At 38.5% G+C, this 13,875-nt stretch overlaps 1 protein-coding gene across 2 annotated transcripts; it reads right to left on the bottom strand.

Moving 5' to 3' along the window:
- Positions 1 to 868: 868 nt before the first annotated feature.
- LOC145824722 (BURP domain-containing protein 5-like) lies at positions 869 to 3,757 on the bottom strand. Of its 2 annotated transcripts, none has more exons than XM_082925285.1 (3): positions 3,618 to 3,757; positions 3,079 to 3,184; positions 869 to 2,424 (listed from the first exon to the last, which is right to left on the bottom strand). In XM_082925285.1, the coding sequence occupies exons 1-3, from the start codon at positions 3,654 to 3,656 to the stop codon at positions 1,667 to 1,669; spliced, it is 903 nt and encodes a 300-aa protein (XP_082781411.1). In that variant the 5' UTR covers positions 3,657 to 3,757; the 3' UTR covers positions 869 to 1,666. The 2 variants fall into 2 exon arrangements, with proteins under 2 accessions (XP_082781411.1, XP_082781412.1); XM_082925286.1 differs by having other exon boundaries at positions 1,657 to 2,421.
- Positions 3,758 to 13,875: the final 10,118 nt, after the last annotated feature.

Raw genomic sequence — 13,875 nt, 5'->3', positions numbered from 1 at the left:
ATGATTAAACGAATATCATTCATGAACTCCTTTACTTTGGTATTATTCATTGGGCGTTAGCTCACTCCTTATTTATATGTATGTAGGTGAGCAGGAGGGATGTCCAACCCCCAGCCCCAGTGAGCAATGAGAAACTGAGTTTTGAGGAGTCAACCAAGGTCGCCTCGCGCAAGAGGCCTTACTTTTGTTTTGCTTTTTTTTTTTTTTGTTCCTTTGTGGTCACATATGACCAAATCTGTGTATAACTTTGTTTTTTGTTAATACTGACTCTTGAATGATCCTGAACTTATGTAATACATAATATGGATGTTTGTATAGTGTGAGTTACTACTTACATGAAGAAGTTTTTGGTTATGCCATGTATACACAGCTTATTGGACAATCTTTGTAAGTTTTGCTTCCACAATTTGGCGCCCTACTATATAAAAATGACTCGATTTCTGATTGGGGCCGTAGGTAATCTTATAATTACTGGCCGGTTATGACTCTAATCCATAGGGGCAGGTTTGGGTCATGACAACAATGATGATAATCACAATCTATTTTTCCATAGATGATATACACTCATAGCACTACAAAGTGAACAGTTTTTGAACATTTAAATGAAACTCATGATGAGCTCCTTGGACTCCATAATTTCTTTCAAATTTGAATTTGAATTTAAAAGAAATCTAATCCTTTATTAATCAGTATTTCAACATTGCTATATATTTTTTACTTTTTTTACTTTTTTTTTTTTTTTCCATCCACTAATTTGAGATGGAAAAATAAAATAAAAAAGTAATTGGTATAGCACAAGTGTTATGATTCCTTAAACATTTCAACAAGCTATGGACTACATTCACAACCATATATATACACATTGAGATAATACCAAACAAAGTAAGGTTTTATTTAAATTACAATGCAAACCACATTCACAACCATACATACATATCAATCAAAACCAAACTACGGGTGGTTTTAGATTACACTGCAAACTACATTCAAAACCACATATAAACATTTTCTTAATTAACACCAAACAAACTACGATTTTAAACTATTAGGCATCGATTATATATATATATGAGTAAATTACTTTTTACCTTCTTTATGTTTGGTCATTTTTTCACTTTAGTCCTTAGAGTTTATTTTTTCCCACTCTGGTCATTTATGTTTTAAGTTTTTCCCATTTTAGTCGTAGAGCTAATTTTTGTTCAAAATTTGACAAAAAATGACATAATAACTATCACATAATATAAAAAATATATTGTTATATTGTGATTTAAGTTTATATTAAAGATGTGAGTTATGTATAATAAAGCATTTTATGTCACGTAACAGTTAATATATCGTTTTTTTATCTAATTTTTAATAGAAATTAGGTTTAGGAGTAAATTAGGAAAAACTTAAAACATGAAAGAACAAAGTGAGAAAAAATAAACTTTAAGAGCCAAAGTAAAAAAATGAGCAAACATAAATGGCAAAGTGTAATTTACCCTATATATATATAGGAAAATGTTTAGTAGCTCAAATTTTTGTGGCTCAAATGGCTCAAATCTGTCAAAACGACGTCGTTTTACACTCAAAATCTGTCAAAACGACGTCGTTTTGACAGATTTGAGCCATTTGAGCCACAAAAATTTGAACTACCTAGCATTGTCGATATATATATTTTAGAGAATTAGTTAAGAAGCCAGATGATATTATCTTGAGGAAGAATATGGCAAATAGGAACAGTTCCGGGTTTGACCCTAAGAATTTGAAACGCCAAGTGCTTGGGATTCCATGCCGATGTATCTGTATGACACACCACCACAGCTTTTGCATTTGTCCCATCTGCACCTTCCAATGAAAGCATATATGCCTCGGTGGAGCGAAAATTGTGACAGTAAAAGACCGCATAGGGGTAATTTTGTTTATGACACACCATTTGGCCTCCTCGTCCACCTTTTCCAATCTTTTTGAATCCTGAAATACGATACTCTTGCAATTTTTCTAACTCGGTAGAGAATGCCTGGACATTTTTTCCAAACTTGGAAGCGCAAAAATCAATCATGGACTCTAATGAAGTTGCACAATATTTATGCTCTCCTTGAAAGCTAGACCTCTCGCAGTCTACGATTGTTTTATTGATGATTGTAGCTTCGACTGAATTGGGTTTTATAAAAAATCGGTTTAGAATTTTGGGATACTTGTTGGAGGAAAAAGGAATCAACTGAGCAACTTGTCTGGGTAAGAAAGTAGCCCTATTTGTTTGTGTTATTGTAGAGAGGTCCAAGTTCATTTTTCTGTTTCGTTTGATGTCCTTCACCAAAAAGAAAGTTGAGACGTAGTCTGGTGGTTGTTGAGCTCCATTACCATTATGGACAATATCGTAGCCTAGATAGTTACGCTTCGGTATGTCCAAGGAGATGCCTTCTTTGCCAACAACATTGCCTTCTGCCAATAGTAAGAAAAATTACGATTTTGTAGTAAAAGTCATAATTTTTTGTGATGAAAATTATAAATGAAAAACTATGGCGTGTGCACCTTTTAAAATTATGAATAACAAAGTTGTGTATATATATATATATATTGGGTGCACATTGTGGCTTCTCTCTAAATACTACAATATGTACCCCTAAAAAGATGCTACAATGGTATAAATTATAATTGATTGTGTTGTTTCTCATAAATTGATAGCAGAATAGTTTTTTCACCTTCATTCACATGCGATTGGATAAGCAATCTCACCCTTTCCATGAGAGTGCTAATCCCTCCCTTAAATGGGATTAGTAGTCCCATAGGATTAACATGTACAGTCTTGTGGCATTTTAACACAACCAAACATGTATTTGGTAAGCTCATAGATTTTTATATCAATCCTATCGTCTAATATTGTGTTAGAAAGATTTGAATAGACATTTAGAAGAGTAAAGGAAAAGGAAAAATGTGAGGAAGATATGAATGAAACATAAGTTCAATTTTTTTTACATTTTCTTTCCCTTTTTCCTTTTTCAAATCTCTATCCAACTCCATAATTCAAAAACATGACCTAAAAGTCCAAACAAACACTTAGACATATGGGATGTTTGTCTAGATTTGAAGACCAACCGGAGGGTAGAAGATTCTTGACAGCCCTAGGCATGGGAGTGTTTTGCAAAACCATGTTCCAGTAAGCTTCAGGAGATACTGCTGCATGCCCTGCCACCAGTGTCAGCTGCAAAAAAAAAGAGCAAATTTTCATTAGCAAAATACAATGGAAAAAAAAAAAAAAAAAGAGTCCATTGTAAAAACTTCTTGTAATATGAAATTATCTAGTTGATTCTGTATATATGTTTATGTGATGTGTCTTTACAATCGTATAGAGTGATTTAATTAATTTATTTTTTATTATTTTTTCTCTAATGTTTAGACAAGTTAATTATGTGTTCCCTTAGCTATAAGCTGAACACTTGACAGGCCAGATTTATCAGATAACATTTCATAACATATATAAGCATGCTAAAAAAGCTGGCTGGTTCGGGATGACGGAAAGTATATATCCATCATATATTCCATTGAATCCATCATGTATATCAAAGAGACAAATACAAAATTTGAAGAAAATGGTTTCTTTGATTTCAGGAATTTGGAAAATTTAAGTACTTAACTGAAAGAAATGTGAAGATGGGGAGGAAATTGAACTCCATTGAAGCTGAAAATCTTTGAAAGAACTGCGAAATGTAAGAGATTGGGCTGTTGAAAGAAAAACTTCGCTATATTTATAAGGGGGAATATGCAGGAAAAAATTGTAAATTAGTGGTATTTTCACAAAATATTTATAAATTTATAATTTTAATTATTAAAATTGATAATGATGTATAAAGGATATAATTGATTAATGATGAAAAAAGATATGAAATAGAATTATTTTAAATATTTTAATTAATTATTACATCATTAAATCTAAAAATAAGTCTAACTTTTAACTTGGAGTAACTACTTTTATTTTGTATTTTACTATATAAATTAAACAGAGAGAAACCAGATGCGAATTGTATCGTATGGTTGGGAATTTGAGAATTGTCGGCACACAGTGGTTCATTTTTGGATAAATATTATAAATAAACAACTGTCATGTCTGGCCCGTATCGATCCTTTCAATTAATTGCGTATCTAATTTTATATTTAAATTAATTAAAAATTATGAGAAAAAAAATATAATAATATTTTAATTTAGCATTCGAGCATCCTTTTAATCTTCATTCTGAATCCAACTCATTCGTTTGATTCAATAATTTATGGGTCATTTATATACAAGTTTTATTTTGTGAGCTTATAATTCATTAAGTTCTAGATAAAATTATGTGCTCCTTCAAGTCCCATTAATTTTTAATAAACCAATTTACCATTCCCTCTCCCTTCCTCGACTCAAGTCCCAAATAGATGGCACCGATGGCTTGGGGGAGGATGAGGAGGCCGGGGAGGCCGAGGGCGTCGGAGGGGTTGTGGAGGAGGAATCGGGAGCGGTAAGAGAGATCAGAGTCGCTGGATTTGGGGGAGTGCTTCGAGAGGAGCCCAAGGAAGTGAGACGCCGCCATGGGGTCGTCGAAGAGGTCTTCGCCGCCGATCAGATCACAGGGCCGAAACGGAGAGGTGCTTCCACGTGGAATGACGGTCTGCATAGCCTCATTACCCTGAAGGCTAGTGAGTGCGCCACCTGCGTACTGCTCATCTCTCTCTCTCTCTCTCTCTCTCTCTTTCTCTCCCTCACTCTTTCTGCTTCGAATGCTGTTTGAATTGAATTGAAGCTACATATACATACAGAGAGCTCTCTCTCCCTCTCACTATTTTCACATAGACGTCAATTAGGGTTTCAAGAATTTCCAAATTAGTTTAGTTTGGTTTGATTTAAAAATAATTTTAATTTTTTGGCAGGAACATTGCTCCTGTGGATCATAGATGGAACCAGCATAGATGCCACTGCCATTAGAGAGAGAGAGAGAGAGAGAGCGCTTTTTAAAATTGACAACCTTCTCAGTTTATAATATTCTTAATTTTAATCATGAAAAAATTGAGAAATTTCTCAAAATTGATAATGACAAATTTCTTAGTTTTGATAGTTTTGATAATATTTTCAGTTCATATTAGAAAAAAAATTTGAGAATTGTCTCAGTTTTGATAATTATAAATTGAGAACATTCTCAGTTTCGAAATTGAGAACATTCTCAATTTTGGGATTAAGAGAAAAACGTCTTTTTACATGTAAATGAGACTTATTGGTTCAAAATATTTTTGACATGACCTAAACTATCACAAAATATGTAGATAGGAATTTTAGGTAATTAATCCATAATTTTTCATATTGGAAATACATGGAAGTGAATTAGTAATTCCAATTGTAATTTATTTTTTATTTATTTTTTATGGGAAATATTTTGGTATACACTATTTAAAAAGTGTGTACTGTGTGTATTTTTGCTACATTTTTTTGTAATATATTATGCATTTTTGTGATAAATATTACATATTTTTCCTACCAGAGTTACAACAATTTACAGTTTACAAATGAAATTATGCATTTTGATGATATTTTATACATTTTTTGGTTAAAAATGTTTGAATAAAAAAGTACGAAACATTAACATAAAATACGTAATATCATTTTTAAATCATAAATTATTATAATTTTACGAAAAAAATTACGTACTATTTATCATAAAGCACATATAATACACATTTTCAAGGAATGTGATAACATTTTGATATATATAAAATTAATATTTTAATAAAATAACAATTCAATCATAAGGTTATGTTTACAAACAAAACTGAAGCCAACCAACAGAAGCTCTCACTGATTTATGTGTCGGTGGCATGCCAATAATATTAGAGTGGGGGTCACAAAAAAATTATTGTAAAAAGTGATAAACATCATAAATATGGATAAATTATATTGACATCTTTTGAGATTTGGTCTGATTATATCCCACCCTTGATGTTATGGAAATTATATTTCCATCCCTATGGTTAATAGTCTTATTTCACAAATCTCACTTCCTAATATAAAATTCAACAATTCATAATAGAAAAAAAAAATAATACATTAAAAAAAAGAAAGAAAAAAGAGTAAAGCAAAGGAGGTTTTTTATTATTACCATTTGCCCATCTAATCATGTTAAGAGAACCCCTTTTTGTTTGATATGATGACTTGAAAAGAATCAATAGTTTGGACAAACTATGGTATGCAAAAAAATAGAAGAAATAAAGCAAATTAAGAAAATGGAGTGTATAAATTTAATGTCTTTTTGATATTAATATTAATTCTGCTTAAATAACTGTAATGATATGGGGTTGGTGTAATTTCCTAAACGTCAGGGGTGTTATGTATTAAACCCAAATCTCATGAAGTGTAAGCGTAATTTATCCTAGAAATATTAATAATCTTTTAGAGTAAATTACACTTACACCCTTAAAGTTTGAGTTTAATACATATCACCTCTTGGCATTTGAGAAATTATACTAACCGCATGTCATTGTAATTATTTAGACGGAATAAAGATATTGAACTCATGCAATCTCTCTTTTCTTACTTTACTTTACTTTACTTCCTCTGTTTATTTTATTTTATTTTATTTTATTTTTCTTTCTTTCTTTGTTTTCTTTACTTTACTTTTTTCTTTCAATGTAATTTACTCTATTTTTCTACTAGGAGTTGTTACCTTTTATATAAGCAGGAGGTTGGTAAAATGAGACTATTAACTATAGAGGGTGGGAATGTAATTTCCAAAACGTCATGAGGTGGGATGTAATTGAACCAAACCTCAGGGGTGTTAGCGTTATTTACCCAATTTTTTAAGAAAATTTTATTTTAATTCCTTTGTTTTGCCATGACTTTCAATTTCACCTCCAAATTTCGAATAATTTCAATTTTATCCCTAAATTGTTTGAAATTGTATTAATTTTACCCTTATCATTACAATTGAAATGGAAAAGATTAAAAAAAATTACATTTTAACCCCAAATTTTAAAAGAAAGACGCAAACTCAACCTCTTTCCTCACCACCACTTCAAGCCCTTCTATCTCATTCGTCATAACTCTGTTTTCCCTCCTTTTTAAGTCGTTGGGTTTACCTCACGACCTAGTTTTGTATCACCTCTCACACTTCCTCTTTTTGCATGTCGTTGAGCTCCGAAAGTTGATAAAAATAAATAAATAAATAAGACTTTTCTTCGTGTTTCTGACTTTTTTCGAGCCATTTTTCAGACTTCATATCTTTCTTAATTCTTGACAATTCTACTCCATTCTTTCGCCATTCTCTTCAACTCACTTCCTACTTCGTCCTATATTACATCACTTTCTCACTTCTTTGTGTAACGGACGGTTTCGGTATGCTGAAAGTTGTCCAAAAACTAACTTAAAAAATTCTAAAACATTTATCTTTTGCTTTTTTCTCCTCCATCTTCCTCATTCTTCTTATTCTTCACTTATAACATGATGTGAAACAAGGTTTTATATGGTAACGGAGCTGGTGATGGTGGTGGTGGCAGTCCGGCGATGGCCGTAGAGCTCATGGTGATGGTGGTCATGGAGCTTGACGATAATGGTAATGGAACTTGGTTGTTATAGCGATCCCGGGTTTACCTTTGTTGTACAGTGATCCGGACATGTGTCCGTGGATGTTGGTAGTTGGTTATCATCGTGTTTACATTCCTTTTTCTTCATATTTGAGTTATGGGATGTGTTGGGTGGATTTGTTTCAGGTTGGTTGAGTTTAGAAACCAAAACTAGTTGCCCAGATTTTTGGCCTGTCCGTTCGAGCGGAGGTGTTGGCGCTCGAGCGGGGAATACACCCATCCAGTATTTGTTGTGCAGTGTTGTACGCTCGAGCGTAGGGTTGGGAGCTCGAGCGGAGGTCTGGTTCTACAAAAGTGCTGAGCGAGTGCATTCTGCGCTCGAGCGGGAGGTTGGCCGCTCGAGCGTAAGTCTGTGAGTGGCCGCTCGAGCGGGGTGTTTTACGCTCGAGCGGGAGACTGGATTAAAGTCCCGAATTTGTGCCTTTTCAAATCACTTTTTGCTTTCTCTTCTCTCTCTTACTTTTCCAAAAAGCCATTTTCAGAGCTTCTCACTCTAAATCGGCCCTTCTCTATTAGATTTGATCTAGTAAGGATCGTTTACTCACCTTTTGTCTTCACAAAAGTTGTGTTGATCGTCGAGAGCTTCCTTTTGATTTGAAAATTTCGAGGTTTGGAGCATTTTGGTTTTGGTCTTCATCTCCTTTGGGGCTCCGGGTTTGAGGTAGGAATATCCTACTCCTCTCTATGAATTTTGTCTTTAAATTTTGATATTTTGAGATGTTGGGGTTGGTTTCGTAATTTGGTAAAAGTTTGGGGCTTTTGTGCAATTTTACAAAAGTTGGGGTTTTACTCATAATAAACCTAGAGGCATGTTTGGCTTAGAGAAATGGAATGAATGTTAAATCATTGATGAAAATGGGACCTAAGGGTTGAAATGTTAATTATGGGAATTGGCCTAATTACATTGTATAATTAATTGGGATAATTAATTGTGAAAAAAGAGGAAAATGAAATGTTGATTGAATATCCATTGTGCATTATTTTCTGTTTAGAAATAATTGCTTTGGGCTATCGGTGGAGGATAGTCGTGATTGTTGTAGACAATGCATGTTGATTAGGCAAACTGAAACTAATCAATGAAATGTGTCATGGAACTTGACGGTTGATAGAATACATTAACTGTATGTATTGAGTGATTGTATATAGAACCATTGAGTTTGTATACGTTATGTGTAGAGGAGGAGATGGGGGATGTATTCCGCGGTTTAGGGGAAGATAGGGGATGTACCTCTAAACCGGATAGTGTTGGGAGGAGATAGGGGATGAACTCCGTAGATAGAGCTCATATGCTTGTCTAGAAAAGTGAAGATAGAGCTCATATGCTTATCTTTGTGAAATGTGGATATAGCTTATATGCTTATCTGTGGATATTGTTGTTATACATATCTGTAGTAGAATGTGGAATAGCTTATACGCTTATCTGAATGTGAGATATAGTTTTTATACATATCTGTGGAAATGATGATAGAGCTAGCATGCTTATCTGTTGAAAAAGGGAAAATGAAAAGTGACCTGGACTCATTAGTCGGTTGACATAAATGTGTGATTTATGTGAATGTATCAGTGTTGACCATCTATCAATTGCTAATATTTTAGTCATTGTTCATGGTTGGTTTAGTGTATTTCTACTGGGCTGTGGCTCACCCTATATGGGAATATCATTTTCAGGTGCAGGTAACATGCCACCTCCAAGGACATAGCTTGGGAGGCTTGAGGCGGACATAATGTTGTCATTTTACTTTTTGATGTATTACATGTAAATACAAGCCAAGGGCTTAACGTGTATGAGTTAGTACTCTTTTGATGTAACCAAGTGTTAACTTGGAAAGCTGTAAGCCCGTAGGGCATTTTGCTTTTGTTGTTAACATGTAATACTTTTGTAATGAAACACTGATGAATAGAAGAATGTTGTTATTTCATATGTTAATGAATGTTTTATTTGATGGGTTTATTGTTATTATTTTGAGGGCGTTACAACTTGGTATCAGAGCGTACCGGGTTCGAATACTTTGGGTACGTGGGAAGTGATTAGTATCACAATGGGTTTGTCTCGCTTGATAGAGACTTAGATGTAGTACCATATGCTATGTGCTTACTTGATAACATGCTTATGTGACTATGTGGGTATGGGATTTAAGTTCTTGGATGTTGATTGGATCCTTGGGTTTCTGGGAGTCTTGTTGGAAAAGCACTTGATCAATGCTGTTTCTAACCGGAACTCTAGTAACGCCTCGGGACTATCATTATCCAGAAATGAAATTCGTAAGTGCTTATGTGTTTATGTGCTTATGTGGAGTGAATTACAGTTGTCCATGCATTAGGACGTGAGTGTTTAGTTTCGGCACATTTATGAATGTGCTAATGTTCTGTGTTCCCTTTATTAGGATGTCAGGACGAGGAAGAGGTGCTAGGCGTGGTAGACCTGCGAGGCAGGAAGTACCGTTACCGGGTGAGATTCCGGCAGTGCAGGAGGGAGTTGGTCAGGCCAATGTGGCCGAGCCAGTGGGTCAGCAGGCCATGGGTGCCTTGGCTAGAGAGATAGCAGTAGCTTTAGATATTCTTAGAGCTGGGAATCAGGCCGCTGAGGCAGGGCCTTCTTTCTTGAAGAGGGAGTTCTTCCGGTCTAATCCGGATGAGTTTATCGGGGATCCGAAGGAGCCACTGAAGGCTGATGAGTGGCTAGAGCAAATGAGTAAGACGTTCGAGATGCTTGGCATCGAGGACGGAGCACTGAAAGTGACCTTGGCATCCTTCCAACTGAAGGGAGATGCGGGTCAGTGGTGGAAGTACGAGAAGGCTCGTGTTGGTGGTACTTGGGAGGCGTTTGTGAATGCTTTTCAGGAGAGGTTTTTGTCTGCAGTAGCTAGGGAGAAGCTGAGGGATCAGTTTAGCCGGCTTAATCAGCAGGGCTTGTCAGTGGCCGAGTTTGAGGCTACCTTTACTAGTTTGTCCAGGTTTGCACCTGAACTGGTGGCGTCTGAGGAACGCCGTTGCTATGAGTTTGAGCGGAAGCTGAGGCGGGGCCTCAAGTTGAGGGTTGGTGGGTCTTATATCCGAGAGTATAGACACCTAGTAGATGCTGCAGCTCATATGGAGCTTATGATGCAGGAGGAGGATGAGGGGCAGAGGGGCTCCAAGAGGAACCAGGATAGTCAGGGTGATGGCAGGAGGCAGAGGGGTTCTAACCCTCAGCAGTCGCAGGGTGGTGTTGCTAGATCGACCTTCCCAGTCCCTAGTACAGGCTCCGGGAGAGGTGGTCAGGGGGAGTTTACTTGTTACAAGTGTGGCCAGCTGGGTCACAAGGTTTCTGTTTGCCCGCAGAAGGGTGGAGGTCAGAGAGCTGCTTCTTCTTCAGCTAGACCGCAGAGTCAGAGTTCAGGCAGGGGGCAGCCCTTGTCTTGTTATCAGTGTGGACAGCCTGGGCACCTAAAGAGGTTTTGCCCGCAGTTGAGTGCCACTTCGGGAGCGTCTGGTTCTAGGCAGACGCAGGGTTTTCAGCCAACTCAGTCTGTGCAGGCCTCGAGGGCCAATCCGGGAGCTTCGTCATCCCAGTCTGTGCAGCAGTCTTTTGCTCCGAGAGGTGAGCAGGTAGACCAGGGGCCTACGGGGCGCGTGTATGCTGTTACCGCGCAGGATTTAGTACCAGCTCCATCCGTAGTGAGAGGTACTTTTCTGTTTTGCAACTCGGTTGCTAATGTGTTGATAGACACGGGTGCATCTCATTCTTTTGTATCTGCTGCATTTGCATCTGTCTTGGAATTGGAGTTAGCACAGTTAGCATCTCCTATTTGTGTGGTATCGCCTTTGGGTGGTGAGTTGATCCTGAAACAGGGTGTTAGAGGATGTGATATAGAAGTCGCCGATTATAGGCTTGCTTTTCCGTTTGTTGTCATGCCCATGAAGGGTTTTGATGTTATTTTGGGTATGGACTGGTTATCGTCATACCGGGCTATTATTGATTGCTACCGCCAGAGGGTCACGTTATGTACCTTGAGCGGGGAGTGGTTCCATTTCTTGGGAGACCGGGTTGGTAGTGTTTTGCCACCGGGGTATGATTCGCGAGGGCGAAGTGAGCTTAGTGGTCTACTCGCTAGCCTTGAGAGTAGTGAGTGTGTTGAGACACAGATTGTGTTGCCGAGGGTGGTTTGTGAGTATTCGGACGTCTTTCCCGAAGATCTTGTTAGTTTGCCACCTCACCGAGAGATAGAGTTCTCTATTGATTTAGTGCCCGGCACGGCGCCGATTTCTATGGCACCTTACCGTTTTGCTCCAGCAGAGTTGGTTGAGTTGAAAGTTCAGCTCCAGGAATTGCTCGATAAGGGCTTTGTTCGCCCTAGTGTTTCGCCGTGGGGAGCACCGGCCCTCTTTGTTAAAAAGAAAGATGGTGCCTTGAGATTGTGTATTGATTACCGGAAGTTGAATCGGGCTACGGTTAAGAATAAGTACCCTATGCCCCGTATAGATGATTTGTTTGACCAGTTGAAGGGTTCCCGTTGTTTCTCTAAGATAGACTTGAGATCGGGTTACCACCAGTTGAGGGTCAGGGAGGAGGATATTCCTAAAACGGCATTCCGTACGCGGTATGGCCATTATGAGTTTCTGGTGATGCCATTTGGGCTTACCAACGCACCGGCAGTCTTTATGGACTTGATGAACCGGATTTTCCGGGAGTTCTTAGACCGATTTGTGGTCGTCTTTGTGGACGACATCCTTATCTATTCGCCTTCTGAGGAGGAGCACGAGGAACACTTGAGAGTGGTGCTTGAGTTGCTTAGAGCCCATAGGCTGTATGCCAAGTTTGGGAAGTGTGAGTTCTGGCTGAGGGAAGTCAAATTCTTAGGCCACGTGGTATCCGGGGAAGGGGTGTCTGTTGATACATCCAAGGTTGAGGCAGTGCAAGATTGGGCACAGCCTAAGAGTGTGTTCGAGATTCGCAGTTTTCTGGGATTAGCTGGGTATTACCGTCGGTTTGTGAAAGATTTCTCCAGGTTAGCGTCACCGTTGACTAGGCTGACTCGGAAGGGAGTCAAGTTTGTGTGGAGTGAGACTTGTGAAAAGTCGTTCCAAGAGCTGAAAGTTAGATTGACCACCGCTCCGCTGTTGATTATTCCGGAGAGAGGGTTGGGTTATGCGGTTTATTGTGATGCCTCACGAGAGGGTTTGGGTTGTGTATTGATGCAAGAAGGGAATGTGGTAGCTTTTGGCTCACGTCAGTTAAAAATACACGAGAAGAATTACCCCACACACGACCTAGAGTTAGCAGCTGTAATCTTTGCCTTGAAAATCTGGAGGCACTACCTTTATGGTGAGAAGTTCGAGGTGTTCTCGGACCATAAGAGTTTGAAGTATCTGTTTACACAGAAAGACTTGAATCTGAGGCAGAGGAGATGGATGGAGTTCATCGAAGATTATGATTTTGAGTTGCATTATCATCCGGGAAAGGCCAATGTTGTGGCCGACGCCCTTAGTAGGAAGACCATTAGTGATGTAGCTAGTATAGCCATCCGGGAATGGGAGATGTTGGGAGCACTTGGTGAGTTTGATTTGCTACTGGGCGAATCTGTTGAGGCTGCGGCCTTGTTTTCTGTTGTTGCACAGCCTACGCTTGTGATTAGAGTGTCAGAGGCACAGAGAGGTGACCTTGAGGTAGAATCCCTCCGAGAGAAGATCTCCAGTGGGAAAGTTGAGAAGGGTTTGATGGTGTGTCCCGACCTGAGTGTGAGATACCGAGACCGTTTGTTTGTACCGGAGTCTTGCCGAGAGGAGGTACTCCGAGAGTTTCACCATTCGCGCCTTGCGGTGCATCCGGGAGGTACTAAGATGTATCAGGATTTGGGTCGCCAGTTTTGGTGGCGGGGTATGAAGAGAGATGTGGCGGTTTTCGTATCGAAGTGCCTTACTTGCCAGCAAGTGAAGGCCGAGCATCAGAGGCCAGCGGGTTTGTTGCAACCCTTGCCTATTGCCGAGTGGAAGTGGGAGCATGTCACTATGGACTTCGTTGTAGGTCTTCCGAGGACGCAGCGGGGTAGTGATGCTATTTGGGTGGTTGTAGACCGGTTGACTAAGTCGGCGCACTTTATACCTATGCGCGTGAGAGATTCGGTAGATCATCTTGCCGATTTGTATGTTCGGGATGTAGTGAGATTGCACGGGGTCCCAGTGACGATCATCTCAGATAGAGATCCTCGTTTTACTGCTAGGTTGTGGCAGAGTTTGCAGAGTGCCTTGGGCACTAAGTTGACCTTTAGTACGGCTTATCATCCTCAGACTGATGGGCAGTCCGAGCGTACT

Source organism: Camellia sinensis, chromosome 4, assembly GCF_055761805.1.
Source record: "Camellia sinensis isolate YWXY chromosome 4, ASM5576180v1, whole genome shotgun sequence".
Lineage (NCBI taxonomy): Eukaryota > Viridiplantae > Streptophyta > Magnoliopsida > Ericales > Theaceae > Camellia > Camellia sinensis.
Note: the sequence above shows the minus strand (reverse complement) of the source record. Positions and strands in the feature narration are given on the sequence as shown.